The 12,531-nt window shown below is 48.7% G+C and overlaps 5 protein-coding genes across 5 annotated transcripts in view; 4 read left to right on the top strand and 1 right to left on the bottom strand.

The window, feature by feature from the left end:
* Pmar_PMAR002159 (retrovirus polyprotein, putative) overlaps window positions 1–5,275 on the bottom strand; it is a gene marked incomplete at both ends in the record, with an annotated part of 6,473 nt that extends 1,198 nt beyond the window's left edge. The window contains 2 exons of the mRNA XM_002781869.1: window positions 1–6; window positions 338–5,275. The exon at window positions 1–6 is cut by the window's left edge and continues 4 nt beyond it. Coding sequence (XP_002781915.1) covers window positions 1–6; window positions 338–5,275 — 4,944 coding nt within the window. The remainder of the gene's footprint in view (window positions 7–337) is intronic.
* A 963-nt stretch (window positions 5,276–6,238) lies between these two features.
* Pmar_PMAR002158 (hypothetical protein) lies at window positions 6,239–7,308 on the top strand (the record flags this gene model as incomplete). Its single annotated transcript, XM_002781868.1, has 5 exons — window positions 6,239–6,651; window positions 6,698–6,845; window positions 6,898–6,992; window positions 7,041–7,129; window positions 7,175–7,308. The coding sequence occupies 5 exons, from the start codon at window positions 6,239–6,241 to the stop codon at window positions 7,306–7,308; spliced, it is 879 nt and encodes a 292-aa protein (XP_002781914.1).
* A 92-nt stretch (window positions 7,309–7,400) lies between these two features.
* Pmar_PMAR002157 (protein kinase domain, putative) lies at window positions 7,401–7,843 on the top strand (the record flags this gene model as incomplete). Its single annotated transcript, XM_002781867.1, has 1 exon — window positions 7,401–7,843. A coding segment is annotated over one exon (443 nt), but the record flags the coding sequence as incomplete, so codon positions are not given.
* A 1,554-nt stretch (window positions 7,844–9,397) lies between these two features.
* Pmar_PMAR002156 (bromodomain-containing protein, putative) lies at window positions 9,398–10,144 on the top strand (the record flags this gene model as incomplete). The annotated part of the gene is made up of 3 exons (XM_002781866.1): window positions 9,398–9,523; window positions 9,575–9,788; window positions 9,996–10,144. The coding sequence occupies 3 exons, from the start codon at window positions 9,398–9,400 to the stop codon at window positions 10,142–10,144; spliced, it is 489 nt and encodes a 162-aa protein (XP_002781912.1).
* Window positions 10,145–11,302: 1,158 nt separating this feature from the next.
* The window catches only part of Pmar_PMAR002155 (bromodomain-containing protein, putative), a gene marked incomplete at both ends in the record, with an annotated part of 1,398 nt that continues 169 nt past the window's right edge, over window positions 11,303–12,531 (top strand). The window contains 3 exons of the mRNA XM_002781865.1: window positions 11,303–11,365; window positions 11,843–12,000; window positions 12,048–12,150. Coding sequence (XP_002781911.1) covers window positions 11,303–11,365; window positions 11,843–12,000; window positions 12,048–12,150 — 324 coding nt within the window. The remainder of the gene's footprint in view (window positions 11,366–11,842; window positions 12,001–12,047; window positions 12,151–12,531) is intronic.

Below are 12,531 nucleotides of genomic sequence, written 5' to 3'. Positions count from 1 at the left end.
AGGAATCTGTAGAAGGCACCGATTGAAACTCGCTGTTGTCGGTGTTGTCGTCGGGTTGTAGGCATGAAGAACTAGAAGGGGTCAAGGCTGGCGAGGTCTCAACGCGTCCGTCGAGATCGCCTGCACTTCCCTCTTCTGGTAGATGAGGTTCACCACTGCGTCCAGTAGAGACATCATCCGGGGTCGCCGTACTTATCGTTTCCGACAGGGGTTCTTGTCTTGAGTTTCGTGGTTGTGGTTGTGGGAAGTCGACTTCAATCCATAGTAAAGCATCAGGGTCAGGGGGTATCTCAGGGCCGGCCAGGGGGTCCACAGGGTAACCATCTCCTGGACTCACATTGTCTGTAATGACATCGGGTCGTACAGGGGGTTCAGGACCGGGGGCGTTGTTGAGATCGGGGTCGGGTAAGGGCGATCCAGCACGTAGTAGTGGATCTTGTCGCATAATACCAAGGGCGTCAGGAACGGCGTCGGGCTGAAGGGGGTCGATAGCGACATAATCAGCTGACAGAACACGAACTTGAAGCGTATCTTGGTGCTTGAGCTTGAGAACCTTATTCTCTTGGCCAGGCATCTGACCAACCACAAACCAACCGGGGCTCCACTTAGGTTCAAGCTTATTTCCGGTTTGAGGGCCAAGACGTCGTACTAGTACACGTTGTCCAACATAGAATTGACGAGCAGTGGCCTTCTTGTCGTAGTAAGCTTGGGCTGCAGCAGAGGCGGAGGCGTGGGCGAGGTCAACAAGATCCTCAAGGTGGATCGAGAGGGCCTTGACGTACTCGTTATACCCGAATGGATCGAATGAGAACTGATCAAGGGCCTGCAACGATGGCAAAAAGACAGACTTCGGTTCACGACCGAACATTAGTGTGAAGGGGGCGAACCTAGTCGCTGAGTGAACAGAACTGTTGTAGTGCCACAATAAAGAAGGAAGATACATAGGCCATTGGTAAGAGTCGGTCACATGAGTACGGAGGAGGCCAATCAGTGATCGGTTAAAGCGCTCAACCAAGCCGTCACCCGAGGGGTGATACGGTGTGGTATGGCTTTTCTCAACTCCTAAACGCTCAAGGACAATCCTAAGGGCATTCGACTCAAACGCAGGGCCTTGGTCACTATGCACACGACCAGGGGGCCCGAAAATGCTAAAAAGACCTAACAGGGCTCTAACCACTTCTGTGGTATCCTCGGACTTCACCGGTATGGCCGTAGCCCACCGTGTGAAGTAATCTTGGACAACCAATAGTGAACGAATATTATCGTCATTGGGGGGCACCTTCAAGTGGTCGATAGCAATTAAGTCCCAGGGTTTGCCGATAGGCATAACTCCTAAGGGGGCTCGAGGTACCGTTGCCTTGACCTGAGTACATCTAGGGCATGTCTTCTCGTGGTTGAGGAGATCTGTGCCCATCCCGGGCCAATAGGCATGCAACTTGAGCTTGTCGAGAGTCTTGCGTACGGCGAAGTGACCGTCTTCCTTGTGGTAGGCATCCACAACATCAGATCTCAAGGCAGGTGGTATCACTGGTAGGAACCGGGGCTCTCGTTCGTTATCGAACTTGCGACGGCGTATGAGTAGGCCATCTAGCACATCCAGTTGATTCCACAGCTGCTTATAAGGGCGGAAGGCGAGGTCGGTCAATTCGGTCCTACGTAAGGGCAACGGATCCGACAGACGTTCCTTTACCTTCCTTATGACATCGTCACTATCCTGCTCTCGCCTTATATCGTCGATCGACCACCGTGCCGACAATGCCGTTATACAAGCGGCTAATTGTCGACGAGCGGCTACAACAGATACAAGAGCACGGGTAGTGTCAACGTCCTTGGCTGGCTTCGTCCTGAGAGGTTCTGACTCCATCGGCTCCATCGGTAGAGTATCGTCGTCGAGCTGGCGTATCCTGGAAAGAGCATCAGCGCACACATTTTTCTTACCTGGTACATATTTCACTATGAACGAATACGCCTGCATGGCCAAAAGCCATCGCTCCAGCTTCTTTGAGCCGGCCTTAGCTAGCCAAGTCAGGGGCTCATGATCTGTATATACCGTAACCGTCAAAGGGTAACCGATATGGTAGTGTTGGAAGTAAATCAGGGCTTGTAGGATACCGTACGCCTCCTTCTCATAGGTATGCCAGTTGAGCTGGGAGCCCGTTAACGTCCTACTGAAAAATCCCAAGGGCCTTCCCTCTTGCATGAGGACAGCTCCAATGGCATAGTCGCTTGCATCAGTATAGAGCTCGAAGGGGATACCGAAATCAGGGTAAGCTAGAAAGGGCAGGGCTGCGAGACGGAGCTTGAGAGCCCGGAAGGACTCCTCTTGCTCTTGTCCCCAGTAGGTATCCAAAGCCAAGGTTTCACTTCCGACCTCCGACACCAACCGTTGAATTGGTCGTGCCACGTCCGAGAAGTTAGGGACGAAGTTACGGTAGTAGCCGGCGAGACCCAAAAAGGACCTTATTTCTGCAACATTACCAGGGCGAGGCCATCTTAAGATTGCCTCTACCTTAGTCGGATCGGGTCTCATACCGTTCCCGTCAAAAATGTGTCCTAAATAGGGCACAGAAGGGCAACCGAACTCGCACTTCTCGGCGGACAACGTCAAGCCCCACGCACGCAAGCGTGCGAAGACTTGTCTCAAATGGTCTTCGTGAGTCTCAGCATCGGGGGAGAACACGAGGATGTCGTCTAGATAGACCCGAACAAAAGGTAGTCCATTAAGTACTTGGTCCATCAGACGTTGAAAGGTGGCTCCAGCGGAGCAGAGTCCGAAGGGCATGCGGACCCACTCATAGAGCGGGAAACCAGGGCCAGGGCAAAAAGCTGTCTTATGAATATCCTGAGGACGAAGAAGGCACTGCCAATAACCAGACTGTAAATCAAGTGTACTGAACACCTTCGAACCCGCTAAGTGCTCTTGTACATCATCAGGACGAGGCAGTGTGTACGAATCAACCTCCGTAAGGGCATTCAACGCACGAAAGTCGATACACATTCTCACTGAGCCATTCTTTTTAGGGACATAAACGCACGGCGAACGATACGGAGATGTACTAGGGCGAATCATTCCTTCTTCCAACAGTTTATCCACAAGACTCTTGACTTCATCCCGCCATTTGTGGGGAATCGGTCGTGGTTTCTGGGAAAAGGGCTTATCTGACTTTAATGGTATAGCATGCTCAACGGAATCGCATTTCCCAGGACGGGAAGAAAATAAATCAGAATACTCATTACATAATTTAGCAAACCTTTTTTTATTGGGATACACAGAAAGGTCAATAGATGGAAGTATAACACGAGGGACCTCATCAGTGAGGTCGGGGACCGCGAATCTAAGGGCACCAGAGATATCATCGTCGACCATATCGTCTGTAGTGACTCCACTCGGGGGCCATAACGTTCCGATATCGCCAGGCCGTGGAACCGGGGGTAGCCAAGAGTCGGGAATCGGCATTTTTGTCGGTAGCCCATCAGCAGCCAGTTCGTCGTTGGTCAAGGGCTCTTTGACGGATAACATGGCGATCAACCGAGGCCACGGCAAGGCGGAGGCGACAACTCTCTGAACCTTCTTGTGAACCTTCCTTTGGAGATCCCTTCGGCGTCTACGCTTGGCGTTTCGCTTCTTCCGACCGTTATGGCGAGAAGCCTGGGTATCGTCGAAGTTAACCTCAGGGCAGTTGGGACCTCGGAGAGGGGGTTCTGGCGGCATAACCAAATTCTTGCTGGGGGTTTTCTTTTTTTGTAAGTTAGACAATGATTCAATCATACGGGTAGGTACCTTCAAGGGTTCAGGTTTCCTTCGGGTCGCCGACACGGAGTACCCACGACCAGCATCCGTTACAGACGGAATAGGTCGGTCCTTCAAGACACCTTGTAGTAATGGAGGGCCAAGCTCTTGATAGACCACAGACATCCTATAGTGTGCCAAGAAGTCGCTACCTAGAAGGATAGGGTGAACACACGCCTTCACCACCAAAAATACCATAGGTACCACGATATCAGGAGGGAGGTCTGGACCCGGCGGCGGGGGGTCTGCCTCCGGTAAACAAGGATTATCTAAGTTAGTCGAATCGTACAAGGACAGAGTAAGGGCGACAGCTCCTAGCAAATCGAAGCTATGACCCTGTGCAGAAATAAGTTCAAGTCCACGAACAGGTTGTATCTTGGCACCAGCCGGGACACAACGTTCGTCTAATAAAGTATAACAGCTACCAGTATCAACTAGAGCATGACAAGGACCTCGAGCGGCCTTGTCAGATGAAATATCGGCGTAAAGAAAGTTGCCATAAGACCCGCCGAAAGTCTCAAGGGCAAATGGTACTGGCGATCGAGGGCCGCTTATCGACCGCCTTGGGGGTTTCCCAGCGGTAAGGGGGGAACCTCCAGGGGGCTTAGAGGCCGTATTACGGATCACCTTATTCGGGTTCAGGTAACAATCTCTAGCCAAGTGACCAGTCTTGCCGCACCAGTAGCAACCTTCCGAGAACTTCTTGTTGGGGCAGGAGTAGGTCGGATGATCCTGGGCCTTGCAGATACCACAGTTCCTAGGCCGAGTAAGGGCCACGGTAGAGGTGACATTAGTATCTGGCTGTTGCTTAGGATCGCCACTCTTGCGTCTCATACCACCCAAAATCCTGTCGAGCTTCTGTTCGATACGCTTGGCATCAGCTTTCGTGAGCGCATCCGTAGAGTCATCGGCTGGTTGGCTACCGAAAACACCAGCGGCTGTGGCAACCTTAGCCGGTGTCTCGACCATGGTGTTGGGGTTAACGTCGTCCAGGGCAAGAACGCTATCACACATTATACAAGCCTCCTTGAGGTTCTTAGGCTCTTTCAAGAGGAGCTGGAACCGGACCATGGGGGGTAGATCTGCCTTCAGTCGGTCGATGATCATCTCCTCCATGTTCTTAGTCCTGTCCGCTTCAGAGAGCTCAGGGAACTTCTCCTTGGTATAGTACCGGTTGAGGTGTCGTTGTAGAGCTGCAGCATAGAGGGCAGGGTGCTGACCCTTGGACCAGCGTAGCTCTTGGAACTGTTTCAGGGCTTGGTGGGGACGGACATGATCAAATATCTTCAGGAGGGACTTCTTGTCTTCCTCGAAGTTCACCTTCTTAGCATAAGCATCCCAACCAGAGAGAAAGGGTTCCTTCAAGTACAGACCAAGGCGTTCTGCCTGCTGTCCAGTGGACCATCCGGCGGCAAGGGCACATTGTTCATAGCGTCTTAGCCAATCCTTAAAGCTACCGGAGATACCGTCGAAAGCAGGGGGCATCGAGAGACTAATCCTCAAGGGGGCGGCTTCATCAACCTGGGGGTGATTATCACCAGTATTATTCGTCATTGGGCTCGTCGTCGATCAACAAGGAGCTGCTACCAGAATGTTGTGCCTGTTACTGGGCAACACAACTAGTAGCCAGACTTCAGTGGATAGCGTAGTCGAACTTCACAACAAGGGCAGACCTTCGTGGAAGGGCAGCCGAGTGAGAAGGATCAAAAAGGAGTTGTAACTCTACTTATCCTAAGTTCATGATCACACAGTGCGCATACGTGCATAGCGCGATCGATGGCGAGCGAATATAAGTGATCAGACGATAACGATTACAAGGGCGAGCGCGTAGGGCGCGATCCCTACAGAATACCATTTTCTGAAACTGGGCGAGCGCGTTGGCTGTTACGCGCGGAAATGATCGCAAAACTATTCCATGAGCCCCCTTGAGCTCTTATCATCGAGAGTGCCTCCCACGACATCTGTTGACCATACTCTGACCCCTAGCCAACATAGAAACGACCACCTCACAGAGCCCCTTGGTTATGTAGATCTACCCAAGGCCCTTTGGGGTCTCTGTACTGCTGCTAATGATATGATATCTGCTACTACGTGTTACCAGGCGGGTAATTGGGGAGATCACACTAGCCCAAGCCCTCAGCTGATAGGGTACAGTCCCTTTCTCAACCTAATGAGCTCTTCCCTCTAGTATGCTGACTGCCACGAGACCGAGCTGAAGTACTCCCGTTACGGAGTCATGATAGGACTCTCCTCGAGGTACTTCACGCCACAGTCACCTTCCATGGACGAGGCTTGCCAGAATTCGCGATTGTTCTCCTAGGTAGGCGAACATGACCGACCTGAATTCTGGTTTAGCCGCTTATAGGGTCATCTTATCATTTCAATAGAGTTGCGTTTCTGTTTTACATACCATCTTCTCCCCAAATCGTAGGATTGCCATTGACCGACATGTTCTCCCCCGGTACGAGTCCTCTATTCCCTGTTGTTGGCGATCCACCAGCGTTGGACCGGCCTCATCTCTTCGATGACGAGCTGTTCGAACTTCGCTACTCAGCTGATGGTTGTCGCTACTACGCCTTCCCTGCTTTGCCCTATCTCCCCAAAGTTGAGCCCCCGCCGACCCCAAAGGTCGAAAAGTCCCAATGGGAGATCGAGGAAAGCGAACGCGTAGAGGCAATTTTCGCTAAGTACGTGGAGGCTTATAGGAAACAAAAGGAAGCTGAGAATGCTGCTGAAGCGGAGCAGAAAGAAGAAGAAGAACAGGAAGAAGAAGAGCCGGTTCGCCCACCGCAGCTGGTGGTCCACAGCAATTTCGCAGGAAATAGCAACGATAGCAGTGAATCTTGCCACAATGGAGCAATGTAGGATACCACTCCTCCCTGAAAACGGTGATGTTTATACCATCAGCGTGCTTGCGGCGGCGTCAGTACCAGGACCTCCACCCGAGATGGAATGCGACTCGGATTTCGCCATTGGGCGAAACATACCGTCCCCGAGCAATCGTTATGTGGAATATGAAGTCCTGGATAAACTCGGCGAAGGGTCATTCGGCAATGTAGGGGAGAAGGGGGGTGCTCTAATGCATAGGTGTTGGACGTTTATCGTAGGTCTACTTATGTGCGATGAAGAGTCTACTCGGGGGGCACGCTCCTAGGCGAGTTGCCATGAAAGTAATTAAGAATAATAGCAGGTATGCAAAGAAGTAGAACTACTACTACTACTACTACTACTATTACTGTTAAATTGGCAGGCATTTACAGCATGCTGTGTTCGAGGCCCGTGTGCTGACTATACTCGGCAAATGCTTTAATTTACCAAAGCCTGTCTTCTACCCTGAAGGTAGAAGACCCATAGCTTTACTTGTGTGATGACTTCACTCAGCAGGTGAGGAGGTCCGATCAGCATTCTGGCCGGACCAGCAGTTTGAGACTCCATTTTTGGAGTACTACGACAGTTTTGTTTTCAAGGGCCGCCCTTGTATAATCTCTGAACTCGCTGATACGACTCTTCTAGAGTAAGAAGCAATAAATCGATCACCAGGGCGAGCGCTTTTGTTGTTCAGTATGGTTCGTCGAATATGTGATGGAGGCGTTAGGATTGGCAGTAGGAGGTCATCGGAAGATCATCATTGGCCTGGCCTTCCTCTCGAAATAGTTGTCCATATAGGGGAGCAAGTCGTTCGGCAAATGGTGTTGTTGAAGTTACTAGGGATTGTACACTGCGACGTTAAAATGGATAACGTATTAATAAGATCAGCGCATAAGGAGAAACCGATATGGCTGATAGAAGCGGTCTTGGCGGACTTTGGTTGTGGAATGTACGAAAGGGATGCTGTGCATAAACATGTGCAAAGTCGCTATAACCGCTCGCCCGAGGCGATTTTAGAACTGCGCCCGTATACGTGTGCAATAGACATGTGGTCCATCGGATGCATGTTGGTGGAAATGGTCACCAGAAGGCCGCTATTTCAGAGTACGGATGAGCTGCATCAACTCCATGTGATAACGAGTGTACTCGGTCCGGTGCCTTTTGAAATGCTGGATAGGGCGGTTCGTAGGGGTAGGGGAGATAAGGTCTTAGACTTCTATGAAACATTGATGATAATAGAGACGGCGTACTATGATGAGGAGGGAAAACATCTGAGCTCGATTCACCACATTGAAGGTGGGCAGGGAAATTTCGAGCGAGGGCAGGCTTGGCCGTTGCCATATATGTATTATAGTATTAGTGAAGACTTCTCTCCATGGCGCACTGTGGAGAATTATCAAATGCCTACTCTCGAGTGTCTGCATGAATGGTCATATCTACAGCAGTGGGTTGGACTTGGTGACACTCGTGTCAATCCAGGAATTCCGCGCTATGCAAGGCAGAGGAGAGCGAAGGCTTATAGACTCAGATTTCCGGGAGAAGGTCCACGAACGAGGGTTAACGTTGTGAATACCGGACCAGTGGTGACTCCGGGAGATGAGATCACTGTAGACATATCGCAGATGATGTTCAGCGCAGTAGGAGTGGGAGCAATATTGAGATCTAAAAAGGACAGCCGTATGGAAAAGGCGTGGTCGGATGCCGTTGAGGCTTGTTTTACGTGGCTACCAGAACAGCGAATCACTCCGGCACAATTTTTAAATTCTCCATTTTTCAACGGTGGAGTAGAAGCGGAGGGCGCAAAAGGGAGTTGGCGAACCACGTGTGAGGACGAATTGATGGAAACGTGGTATTATGATGAAAATAGTTTTTTAAATGCGGCTGCGGAAAGATTAGTATACCCGAATATTACCTCGACGACTTTTGATGAATTTAAAGAATTCGCGGAGGATGCGGGCGATAGAATCGCTAGGGAGTTCAGACGCTTACGAAGAGTAGTACCGGAGAACGGCCAGCTACCCCAGAGCTATCCTGGTCTGGACTTTGGTGCACTCATGGGGCTTGACACTGATGATGTTGATAGTGAGAGTTCAATCTCTACTGAGGATAGTAATGGTAATGCTGCGGAGACGCGAGGCTTGCCGTTGCCGTGGCCGAGGCGAGATACTATCAGTTGTGGGTGGTGACACGTGCTGGAAGAAGGGGAATAGTAGTACCATTGTAGAGCGATGTGGTAATGTATATGTATTATTATGATTATTACTAGGATTTTACTAAGTAGTAGAAGGCTAGGCTTCTCTTTGAAGTAGTAGTAGTAATGGTAATTGTTCATAGCCTTTTGGTTGCTTGGGAATGCCCTTTGGGAATTACTATGTTAATATTGCTGCTGTAGCTGTTACTACTACCACTACACTTACAAAACGATAAGAACAAAACCTTTATTGTTTGTTATCAAGGTGGTCGATAGACAGTGATGATACATGGAGTGATGACATGTTATGAGATGTGATAACGTGGAGGAGAAGGAGACTCTTCTGGTTGCGTTTATGTTCTGTAGTGGAAAAAGGGGAATTCAACAGTGTTGGAATATATGTTTGCTTTCCTCAGCTGAGTTCACTAGTTTCCTCACAAGTTCTAGAAATTTTTGTGCAATTTCGAGTAGGAAAACTGAAAAAAAATTTCCTCAGATTTTTCATATTTTCTCCCTTCCACACTGGTAATCAGTTTGGTGCTCATCCTATGGCTTGGCGAGATGAGTGCCGGAAGGTTCGAGCTCGGGTGGAGAAAGCGGACCGAGGGTACTTCTTTGTGAAGCCTGTGGTAGAGTGTGAGCTACCCGATGACGTGAAGCGACGGTATAAGATGGTAAAAAAGATATTATTATTACGCACAGCGAAGAATTTCTTTGGGTCTCAGGCGATCAGCGATCCGATGGACTTGAGGACAGTTGGGGAGAAGTTGGACGGCGACGCGCTGTATTCTCCTGAGGGGTTCGAGAAGGATATGAATTTGATGTTCACCAATTGTTTCGTGTTTAACACTCCGGGAGAGTATGCTCATACGGAGGGGAAGCGGTTGAAGAAACTATTCGATTCGGCGTGGAAGTCGGCAAAGGAGAGAATCAATAAAGGTAGTAGTAGAAAGCAGGGGAAGGGTTGGAGGATAGTGCTAGAATAGGAGCGGAGGAGGCACCAAGTGAAAGAACAACGCGGAGTGGGACGAGGAGGCGCGCCCCGTCATCAACAGTATCATCATCGTCACCTCAGTCACGATCGAGAGCTACTAGGAGAGGTCTTTGGGGATTACTTTATGGAAGGCATTGTAGAGGAGTTGGCAGGTGCTGCTCGAACACCAGCTGGTCGTAGTGGGAAGAAAACAGGGGGGCGGAAGGTGAATGAGACCGGTAATGGGCGCGATGGGAAATGGTGGAGGAAAAGTGTCTTTTGTGATGATGATATGGTCACTATATGTGTTGGAGAATCCTGAAAAATATTTGGGAAATTCTTGTTGGTTTTTGTGCATTTTTACCCGAAATCGTGTAAAAATTTCTATAGTTAGCTTTGGAAATTTCTGAGCTCAACTGAGGAGATCTCTGACACTGCGGTCGATAATGAAGTTTATATGTCCGAGTGGGAAATGATGGTGTGTATGTGTGCTCTTCCCGTCAACCCAGTTGGGTTTTCTACGGGATTTGCCACAGAAATGTAGAGAAATGTAACTAGCTAACTTAGGATATAGTAGTAATAGTACACAATAGTAAAGAAGCGCACGACCAGAGCGATGGTCATTGAAAGAGGAAAGGTACAGAGCAATTGTAACAGTTGGATTCGAAAATGATGGTGTTAGTGAGCAGAGAATCATCTAGCAACCTATAACGTTTTCGGGGGGAACCCGTCTCGAAATTTCCACATGGCCAGGAATACATTCTTCAGTAAACAACATTCCCCATTGTTGTCAAATCCTGGGAGGAGTTCTCAAAGTTAAATGTGTTTCTGACTAGATGGTCGATTGAAATTTACAAAAAAATAAAATTTTCGAAAATTTTTAAAATCCTTCCCCCCGGCGTTAACTCTGCGTTTGTCAGGCCTCGCGCCTCCTCCATCTTCCTCCTCGTCCTCATCATCAAGTAGTGCTGCTGCCTTCCCAACGCTCTTTCCGAGTGATACCACACCGGTGGTGGCAGCCGCGCCGAGGCCAGCTGATGTGGCGGAGGTCACCAGGCTTACGGCTAACTGGCATAGAACGATAAGGGTCATCTATCGAGCTGTTAAGTAGTATAAGGGATAGGGGGTGTAGTGAAGAGAAGTGTAGGAAATGTGGTAATGAATAGGACGTCTAGGGGGCGTGAATAAGCATAGAGTATTAGAAGTTATGAAAAACGGGAAGTATGAGTGGCGGAGCTTGCTACGGCCGAACACGCTGTGGGAATTTTTCCATAATAGGCGACGAGTGCTGGAGAAACTCTGAGAAAATTTCGGAAAAAAATTTGTAGGTTATCGTGCTCTTCTACTCGGAAGCTCTGAAGGTCCTGAGGTCACTCGAGGAGAACGAACATATATTTCTATTTCAATAGTGGTCTGTGTTAGGAATCACAGCGATGCATATGTACTGGAGTCCCCGGTGGTAGAGCACCCAGCGGTATCGATGGAGGAAAAGATAAAGTATCAGAAGATTATCAAACGCCCTATGGACTTGCGGACTGTTGAGGTAATTTACACGAGAATTTGATCGGCTGCATGAATACTCTAATTCGACGTAAACGTTGAGAAGTACCATATTTTCCACTATTAAGGCGGCACTCAACGGCAGCATCCCTTTGTAACGCCTAATACACTGGAGTTTCACGACACGTTTTTTCCAGGTAAATTTTTAGATGTATATGTTTCCGCGAACACCGATAACACAGTTGTTGTCTTCGCGAAGTGAAATGTGAAATATGTTTCTTATTAGTGTTTTTCATATCACTAGGGTGAAACTCCAATAGATGACATAGGCATCTGCATAAAAGCTATGCCATGTAAGTATACTAATCGGTTTCCAGAATATGATACGAAATTGGAGTGCCTCAATCTGTTGTGCTCGTAATGTTAGAGTTTAGCAGTGCGTTCGAGTAGTAGATAAAAAAGTCAGCGTTTGATCTCGAAAATATAATATCGGTGAATTCGGGAATTTGGTTTTTGTCAGGAAAATCTGGAGCTCTACCCTCGCCCTGTTGACTTCCACAAGGACATGGTTTTGATATTTTCCAATTGTGAGCAATTCAATGGTGAAAAGCCGATCACAGAGATGGCTCGAGGCATCGAGCGACATTATCTCAAGCAATGGGCATATAGTGAAAAAGAGTAGGAAATGTTTTTTTGCTTCGCTCCGCTAGAGAATTTGTACTCAGTGTGATGGAGTCTTACAACGCCGCCTTGGCCTTGGGCTATGAGCCTTTGCTGGATTTGTGGGAAGAGTGGCGGCATGAGTCACCCGTGTTGGATTTGGAAACTGTGAGATGCGATGGGAAACGGAGTCGTGTCTGGTGTGAACATGGTCAACAGCATATGTTGGTGACAATATGAAAATTTTGAGGAAAATTTGGGGAATTTTTCTTTGGTTTCTGTGTATTTTTACTCGAGTTCGTATAAAAACGGTCATTTTTCGTGCGAAAACTCCACTGGAGAGCGAACATATGTTCCAACACTAGTCTACTCTACCTCTCCAGCTGACATAGGAATGCACTGTACATCTGTGAGTAGTAATGTAACAACATTAATCTCCATGAGAGTAGTAATCAATATTAGTGTAGAAATACATGGGTTGGTGATAATATGAGAATTCTGAGGAAATTTTGAAAAGCTCGTGGTACTTTCTGTACACTCCTACTCGAA

Source organism: Perkinsus marinus, assembly GCF_000006405.1.
Source record: "Perkinsus marinus ATCC 50983 genomic scaffold scf_1104296941224, whole genome shotgun sequence".
Taxonomy (NCBI): domain Eukaryota; phylum Perkinsozoa; order Perkinsida; family Perkinsidae; genus Perkinsus; species Perkinsus marinus.
Note: the sequence above shows the minus strand (reverse complement) of the source record. Positions and strands in the feature narration are given on the sequence as shown.